General features: G+C 46.3%; 1 protein-coding gene across 4 annotated transcripts in view; it reads left to right on the top strand.

Annotated features, from left to right (window-relative positions):
* Positions 1 to 7520, top strand: part of LOC100546335 (olfactory receptor 51E2-like) — a 13141-nt gene extending 5621 nt beyond the window's left edge. For 2 of the 4 annotated variants that reach the window (XM_010706252.3, XM_010706250.3), the window contains exon 2: positions 3149 to 7520. In XM_010706252.3, the coding sequence (XP_010704554.1) occupies positions 3197 to 4153 (957 nt within the window). In that variant the 5' untranslated portion in view covers positions 3149 to 3196 and the 3' untranslated portion in view covers positions 4154 to 7520. The remainder of the gene's footprint in view (positions 1 to 3148) is intronic. The other 2 variants (XR_792316.3, XR_792317.3) reach the window with 2 other exon arrangements.
* The last annotated feature ends 1800 nt before the right edge of the window (positions 7521 to 9320 follow it).

Below are 9320 nucleotides of genomic sequence, written 5' to 3'. Positions count from 1 at the left end.
AAAAAAAGAAGAAGACAAAGCCTTTTTTTTCCTATTTATCTAATAGGTTGGAGTTGTTTAAAGTCTTCAAGATTTGCTGTATGTGAGTACAGTACTGTATGAGTTAGGTATGCATCAGGATGGTGCTTGGAGGTCGGGTGTGGATAGCTCTCTCACTGATGAGAGGTTTCAAATCTAAAATAGGAGTGGCTAATCTTCCTGACATTACTGACCGTGTACTGCAGTCTTCCAGCTAAGACCCACCAGGCACCAAAAGTCCCCCTCAGAGGGATGGGAAATGGAGATCTCCAGGGTCAGGTCACACATGGATGTGGCAGTATCTCCAAGCATCTTGCTCTTTACCAAGATGGATCTCAGCCAGGCAAGCAGAAGGGTTTCACCACCCTCTTGTCTTGCTTCGTCCCACAGGCAGAATGAAACTGCCCCACATTTTCCACACCTCCTGTGTTGCACTTTCATTGGTTTTAAGCCACATTTGGGGCAGATTGAGCCTTTGTGCAAAGAAGGACTGGTCTTCATTTACCCTGTGAGGGTGAAGAAGCAGAGGGTATTGGGACAGCACTGCATACCAGAACTGGGCTGTTGCTAAGCTTCTCCCACTTCAGACTAACCCAGAATTGGTGTCTTTTCCTTTTTTTGGTCTATTCATATCTGCACGTCTAATAAAGACAGAAAAGAATAATGAGAGTACTTCTCCATAAGAAAATGGAAAGGGAGAAGGGATGATTCCCAAGGGGAGGACTCCCAGGACACTCTTTGCATTGTGTTGAGCTAGTTATTTTGCAGTGTCCCCGTGGGCCCACACAGAGGGTGAAATACTGTTCAGCAGTATTTCACACCACAAGAACTTCTGTCCAAACAGTAGGCACGGCAGCTCCTGCTTGCGTTGAGTGGCATCTGGTGGGAGCTCTTTGCTCAGAATACCTACGGTCCAGCCTGGTGCTGGTAGTCATCTGCTATCGAAGGAGCAGGAGAACAAGTAAATCTTTCGGCAGGAAAGCCTAAAAAAGAGCTTTGCTTGGAGATGCTCAGCTTGCAGGATCCTCACACAGCACTGCTCCCTGATTGAAAATTTGCAGACTATTCTCAGAAGCAACAAAAGCCAGAGGAGCCTGTGCTCCATCAAGGACACATGCATTCAGATGCTGGTGGTGAGACAGAGGAAATGCATAGGGAACGTATTGGTGCAGCTGGAAACCATGCCGGAGTGAGGATGCAGTGCATTTGATGCACCTCCATCACCCAGTTCAGCAGAGCTTCATCTGCCTCCACGTTTCCTTCCCAAATGGAGTAGCTGCAGGGCACCAGGCAGGTGTTCAGGATCTGAGAACTGGTATAAGGTACTGTCCATTAGGAACACACATTCACAGATCTTAGTGGCTGCTTCTGGGAATGGGAAAATTAATTGTGGTTTGACATCTGTGTGAGTGAAAAAAAAGACAGACGAGCCACTTAAACCTACTAATTCCTGTTCTGTGACGCTCTGAGCTCTGCACTTTGTACCATGGGATCACGTACAGTACTTGTACTTGCTGATGGATTTATTTCCTCTGAATCAAGAGGGCAGTGTGAGACACATCACAGGCATGGCTTAATGAGGAAAGGAGAGGAGATGGAGGAGGAGCAGGAGAATAGGATGGAAAAAAGAAGAAGGAGTGGAAGGGGAGGAGGAAACATACAGACAGTGTGGCCTTGTAGAATTTAAAGGAGAAAAAGTTCAGATGAAAAATTCTGATCAGCTCCAGTAACAGAAGAAGACAGCAGCGAGCACTATGACAGCATCAGCCCATTCCCCAGAAGTGCCCAGGTTTTGAAATCTGAACATACAGGCTTCAAAACCCTTGGGAGACACTGTACCAGAGGTGAAGAGGTCCAGGAAATGGAACACATTCCCTCCTCACTGCTGCACGGGATGGGAAAAGCAGAGAGGACTGCTCAGTGGTGAAGGCTGTTCCACCACCTACTTTATTCTTGGGAGTTCATTCCATGGGACAAATCTGGTCAGTGTTTATGAGTCTTTTCTGAGATCAGCCACAGTGGTTGCTGTTAGTGGTCCTCTGGTTGGGATGGCTTCTCTGTCTGCATGTGCTCACCTCTTGCCAAATGCAGCCACTGGGGCTTGCTGGTGCAAAGATCAGCCAGGGAAAACAAATCTGCACTCCCTGGTGTTTTATTAAAGGTATGGACCCAGTTCTCTGCTCTGCATAAAGCAAGCTCCTTCTACGGATGGTGTTCATCACGCTAGCAGTCCAAAGTCGTTACTCATTTCTGAAACGTGGGCACATTCCTCAGTGCTGAAGGACTAAAGATCAACTGAAACGTCCAGGGAGTGCTGACTTGTTGTGTCTCTCCCAGTTGCATTCTCTCAAAAGAAATGAATAGGATGGCAGAGTTTTAGCAGTGAGAATCATGCTGTCCTTACACTTCAGTGGGTGGCAGGTAGGTTGACTCAGACACTTGCTGGCAGTTACTGAAGCGTTTTGTACATTCCACTTGCATCTTGGTGTAAGTGGTTTGCTGCAAATGTCCTTGCTAGAATAGCTTTCAAACAACTTGATACCAACAGTCTGCCTACCGTGTTTGTAAATTGTGTATAAAAAGCTGACATGTGAGTGTTATTTATCATAGAGTCAGGACAGAATAACCTCCCATCAGGGAAATAAGCTATGATTGCTATTTTAGGATGAGTGCTTCACCATAGATGTGCAGTAAAAACAGTGTTTTTTGCAAACAAACGCTACTTTTAGAATCATTTGGACTAATAACCTACAGTAAAAATGTGTAGCATTCCTGTTTTACATGGGTGGGGTGGGGAATTTGTAGTCAGAAAGCTCAGCAATACTGCAGACAGCCTTGCTGTGGTAGTCAGGCAGGGTCTGTACCTCTGTTCAAGTCTTCCCAGAGTGCCCCAGGCAGCTGGGGTTGTACAGCTATGTGGTGGTGACACTGCTGTTGTTTCAGAAATTGGTGCTTCTTCCCAACACCTTTAAATCCCAGTATTTTTAAAAATCTGATCCATATGAACGGAAGGGCAGCTTAAAGCATATGTTTCTGACAGGACAGTATAGTGCATATGGGAAAAGCTCAAGCAGAACTGGAGTTGTGCAGGAGCAATAAAAATCTGTTTTATTTGGTTTTGCCCTTGCAGCGGAGGACGTGCCACAGCATAGCATGACTGCTCTTCGCCCTGCATGCCATGCCCTTCCCCAACAGCTCTGACCTCAGCCCATCCTCCTTCATCTTGGCCAGTATCCCAGGGCTGGAGGCTGCCCATTTCTGGATGGCGATCCCTTTGTGCTCCATGTACGTCATGGCTGTAGCAGGCAACTGCATGGTGCTGTTCATCGTCAAGACGGAGCCCAGCCTGCATGTTCCCATGTACTTCTTCCTCTGCATGCTGGCTGCCATCGACCTGGCCTTGTCCACCTCCACAGTGCCACGTGTCCTCTCCTTCTACTGGTTCAACACCAGGGAGATCAGCTTTGGAGCCTGCCTTGTCCAGATGTTCTTCATACACACGCTCTCGGCCATTGAGTCCACCGTCCTCCTGGCCATGGCAGTGGACCGCTATGTGGCCATCTGCCACCCACTGAGACATGCTGCCATCCTCACCAATGCCACGACGGCAAAAATAGGGCTGGCAGCCATGGTCAGAGGAGTTCTCTTCTTCCTGCCCTTGCCTTTACTCCTCCTGCCCCTTCCCTTCTGCAGCTCACGGGTGCTGTCACACTCCTTCTGCCTGCATCAGGACGTGATGAACCTGGCCTGCGCCAACACCACCCCCAGTGTGGTGTATGGCCTCACCGCCATCCTGCTGGTCATGGGGCTGGACGCCCTCCTCATCTGCGTCTCCTACCTCCTGATCCTCAAGGCTGTCTTGCGGCTGGCATCGTGGAAGGAGAGGCTCAAGGTGTTCAGCACCTGCATTGCCCATATCTGCGTGGTCTTGGCCTTCTACGTGCCACTGATTGGGCTGTCTGTGGTGCACCGGTTTGGGAAGGATCTGGCCCCGCTGGTCCATATCATCATGGGGAACATCTACATCCTTGTGCCAGCTGTGCTCAACCCCATCATCTACGGGGTGAGGACTAAACAGATACAGAGGAGGATCCTAAATTTCATTCACATACGCAACAATAGAACTGCCCAGTGACCTGTGCTTGGATGTTGTGTCCTATTTCCACTCATTGTCTCAACTTGTTTTACACTCAGAGTCCTTGGAGCTGGGGCTGTCCTCTGTGCAGCACTCAGCACATTGTAAGAGACTCTAAGGTGCTATCACAGGGTAAAAAGAAAATAACAGCTGTAAACTCCTTCCAAGAATGCTTACTCCACCAAACCTGGAGTGAATGTACTATGATGATCCAAATCCAACCCTGATCCAGCAGATATGGGAAGGAAAAATGTCTCAGCAAACTAACAACGTCTTGACACTGCACTTCTTTGTTCCCATCTCCTCTCCAACATTTGCACACCTGAGTGAATGCCACAGTGGTTTCTGAATGATTTACATAATTCATCATTTTTGCTTGTGATGTGCTCACTGTCCAAAAACATTTTAGCAGAGATCTTGGCTAAAATTTATTTTTAAGTAATGTAATTTTTACAGGTGGCCTTACAGGTGCAGAAATGCACTTTAAAAGTGCTCCACCTCTATAGTCTTGTTCTGATCTACTGGGTGTCCAGTTAACACAGCTCTGACCCCTCACAGCTCTTGACAGGCTGTTGACAGGGGTTGTGAAAATAATTTTCATTTATAATTATATTTTAAAAAACCAGCCTGTCAAGAGAAAAATGAGGAAGTTGTAAATGTGAGGGATACTCCCCAGCTGAACAAATCACTATTTCCAAATGGAAGGTGTTTTATACTTTGACTTCACACGTGTATGAATTTCCAAAGGAGCTCAAGATCTCCACCTTTCAGATTTTTCTTGTAATTCCAAGGTATTCTGCATTAAATCAGAATACCTCATAGCCTCTCCTCTCTGTAGTCTCACAACTCTTCTATCAGTGGGAAGCTATAAAAATCTTTAAATGTGATGGAAGTCTTCAAGTCTAGGGGCCAATGAAGATGTGAAAGATGATGCAGATGATTTCGTGGTTTGAAGTGCATTTGTTTTGACTGACCTTCACCAATCCACAGGCACATACTTAGAAATGTAGCTTATCAACAATGTTTTTCTGGAGAACAGAAAAGAAAAAAAGAACAATGTACAAGACATTTTTCATTGACATTATCTCATAATTTGGAAAAAGGTTAAAGATCTTGGGAAGGGATGTTGTGTAATCGGACTCTGCAATGAAGCACACTGACTTAAAGATGCTCTCATATCTTTTCTTTCCCTAACCCATTGAAAATCTTTATGTACTTTGTCTTTATAAAAATGATTTCTTCTTCGTAAATAGAGAAAGATCCAAGCAATCCCTTCTTTTCCCTCCTGGCTTAAACTCTTGCCTTGTTGCTTGTTGGCTATTTTAAACTGTGCTCTTCATCCCCGAGGTAGCTGTGGAGTCGTCCTCCTTGGAGATCTTCAGAAACCATCTGGGCTGCATTGCCATGGGCAGGAATGTGTTTGCTGTTCCCACAGATCGACTCCGGAGCAGCTCCTGGAATTCCTCTGGTGAGAGGGCTGGGTGATCTTTAGCTGGCTGTCTCTACACAGGTGAGTAACAGTGAGGAAGTCATTTGGGTGCGAACCCCTTCATGTTAGGACATCCCACAGATGACCAGAGGTACCAAGGACTTTCATGATCTCTGCTTCATTAGGAGGTCCAGGAGCTCTTGAACACTGCTATCTCCATCAGCAGAATATTATCAAAGAATCTATGGTGCAATTCGGTTGGAAGGGAGCTCCACACGTCTCCAGTCCAAACTCCTGATCAGTGCAGGGGCGGCTTCAGGGTCAGACAAGGAAGCAGAGCTGTTCGTCCAGTCTGGTGCTGAAAGCCTCCAAGGACAGATGTAGGTCAACATCTTTGGCCTCTAGTGCAAAGACTGACAGCCCTAACTGTGAATTTTTTTTCTCTTTTTATCTGACTTGAACCTCTCATTTCAGCTCACGCTTGTGTCTCTCATCCTCCCACTACACCACCCTGTGAAAGCCTGGCTTCATCTTCCCAGTTATGTCCTCACGGGTAGAGAAAGGCTGCTCATCTTGGGAAGAGCCAAAGCTGTTCTCCTGAAGCTTAACAAGCCTATTTTCCTCCTCAAGTATCACTGATCCCACCTCAGTCACCCTGCTAGCTATCAGATGAATATTCTCCCCATTGTCAATGCCTTTTTTGTGCTGAGGCCCCAAACTAGATTGGTTATCTAGATGTGGTTTAGCAGGTGCTGGGTAATCCCTCGAGGACATGGCCTATCACTGTCTGGAAAGGTCAGCCCAGAGCCCAAAACAATGAACACTGGGAGGGACTAGTAGAGAAGGAGAAAAGATCAAAACAAAAATGCCGGGAGATGTAAATCTGCACTGGCTCACAACATACACATGGAATCATGCTTTGCAGTCAAAGAGTCATAGGGTGAACTTCTTTTTAGTGCTAAATGGATCAGAATCCTTGGGGAAAGCCCATATAATTATATTTAGATATGAAAAAAAAACAACAGTATTTTGGAAAACAGCATAAGGAAAATGTACTATTTCCATCAGAGAGAATGGAAGCAAAGAAAAGCAAGCAAACACCCCAGAAGTGCAGAGGTTCAAGAGCTCTCCTCCCTCAGCGCTGCCAGGCGTGGGCACACAGAAGCAGCCGTGGTTCTTGTCCAGAGCAGCAGACCAGGGAGCTCTGTCATTCTTGAAACTTTCATCATTGTGTTGTCTTTGATGTGTGGTTTATCACTGTGGCACCTTGTCCATCCACCACCGCCACTGGCTCTGATGATGCATGGGATGTTTATGGGATTGCATTTGCGGGGTATTAAATTCCAGAGAGAACTTTATGCCTATCTGTCCTCCTGTCCAGCATAGATCTTGTGTTGCACGAGGGGTGTCTTACATCTTGCCCGTAACACCTCGTTGTGCTGAAAGAGAATGCTCACCCAGAACACATGCTGCTTTGCTCCAGGGCCTTCAGGTGACAGATAATACTCTGGAGTGTGGCTTGGTTTCTTCTGATTGCTAGCTAACACTGGAGTAAAAGGAGTGTCCTTTTTGTAGTCTGTATTTCTGTAGCTTTGGACTCCATGAAGCACATTTTGCTATAAGCTTTTCTCCTAAATTAAAGCACATTTTATTTCAAAATAAATAATTTAAGCAAGTTACAAGTAGTTTCTACCTGGGACTTAAAAGCAATTTCATCCCTTGTCATTTTTGTCAGATTCTGTTTTATTAGAGCTTGACGTGCAACATATTTTCATAAAAATGAAAACAATCTATACCTGCCTAATGTGATCTGAGAAGTGTGAATGAATTTTTCAGATGGCTGTGACATTGAGAAATGGCTCCTGCTCGTTCTCCATATGTTCCTTATTTTGTTTCCTTTTGTACTGAGAGGAAAATTAATAAAGGAAAATGAATGAACCATCCTGAAAATGTTTTTTTGTTTTTTGTTTTTTTACTAGCCATCCATTTCTCAGAAAGACCTGTTAATAGACCCACAGAGAAGGGAGGTATGATGAATTCCTCTTTAAGGAGCCTTTTGGGTCCCTGATACACTTGTTCATTGTGGAGTCCCCAAATCAACACCATCCTGAAGTAATAGAAGGCTCCAGTGAGAGGCACACAGTGTCTGAATTCCTCTCTCCACCATGAGTAGGGCCAAGTGCCAGAGGTGGGGATGGACAGATTTTGCTGGTCTTCACTCAGCCCCAGGTACCTCACAGAGGAAGAGGAAAGAACCAAAGTCACTTGCATAAGGGAGAGAAAAGGGAAAGGAGAAATAAGGACAGAGAAGTAGGGGAAGGCAGAACGCAAGGAAGGCTTGCATACAAATGGAGAAAGAACAGGAAGTCACAGCAGCACAGAATTGGCAAAGGAGTCAACAAGGAGTGACATGAGACCAGTGCAGTGGTTGGAAAGGAACTATCAGTGTTGATATATTCACTAATTGTTTGGATTGATAGAGTTTAAGTTCAAAAGGAAAAAACAAAGGCTTATTACCTGCAAGACTCTGACGGAAATTGACATGGCCAAAGATTTGGTGCAGAAATGTAATAAGAAAGTTCATCAAGAGGAAGATGTTCCTGGCAATGATAGAGAAGGAGGCTTAGACAACCTTTAAGGGACCTGTCCAACCCAAATCAATCTTTGATGCTGTACTGCATGGACACCACAGAAACAGCACAGGGAGGTACTCTGTGCCCTACCACAGAGCAAGTAACTCAACAAACTCTGGAAGATACTGCGAGAAAACACAAAGAAAACTGACCACAGTTTTACACCAAAACTGTACCATAGACTGTGAAGTCATCAGCACTGAGGTGGATAAAAGTTGATTTCTTTTGTGTTTCTTTTTTCTCTGCCTAATTACATGATAATTGGCAGGGGAAATTCAGAACTCTCCGCTAAGATTTACCTGGCGGCTTATAAATATCTCCTGGTCCCCACAGTGCCCAGTCCCTGCCTGGAAACCTGCAGAAGGCGGGTGAGTATTGAGGGTTGGGGCAGAACTTGGCAGGTCGTGAGGCTCGCACTCTCCCTGGACGTGCCTTGCCCTCCCTTCTTTCTGCTGCCTGCACCTCTCCCACACCCACACCTGTCTGTGCTGCAGGGCTTCCCAAGCAATTCCTTTTCCCCCCCTACGGGGAAAATCCCAGGAGCTCAGCCATGTTCGGGGGCTGAGTGAGCTGCAGTCTGTGCAGGACAGGAAGGGGCACTGCCGGAGCACTTCCTTTGAGGCGGGTTCTCCAAATCCACTGCCACTGTCTCTTGGAGGGCTTGGCTCTGCAATTGCATGCTTCTCACCCATGGCAAACACCCAGTGCCTCTGCTTACAGGAGCAGGCAGCGTGCTTCAGAACACAGATTCTGCGGAGCTGAGGGTTGCTGCTAATGACTTTGCATCCCCTCTGTGCCCTGTTCCAGGTTTACTTTGGACTGCTTTGCATCTGCATCAGTAACAATCCTTTTTGCATGCTCCAAGAGCGCTCGGAAAGTGGGACAGACAGGGACACTTGTAAGTGGGAACTGACAGGACACTTGTGGGAAACGTGCTCTCCTGAAGCAGTGCAAGCAGCTGTCCCAGGCCTGGCTCTCTCGCACTTTTGAAACCACGTCTCCATGACATCTATGTTTGCTGCTAACCTCATCATCTCGAGGGTGTTGGTCCTGCTTTGTTTCAGGATGTGAGAGCCCTCAGGGTAGGCAAGAGACAAGAAGGGCT

The sequence above is a fragment of the Meleagris gallopavo genome, chromosome 1 (genome assembly GCF_000146605.3).
Source record: "Meleagris gallopavo isolate NT-WF06-2002-E0010 breed Aviagen turkey brand Nicholas breeding stock chromosome 1, Turkey_5.1, whole genome shotgun sequence".
Taxonomy (NCBI): Eukaryota; Metazoa; Chordata; class Aves; order Galliformes; family Phasianidae; genus Meleagris; species Meleagris gallopavo.
The sequence above is the reverse complement of the archived record's forward strand: the minus strand, read 5'-3'. Positions and strand labels throughout refer to the sequence as shown.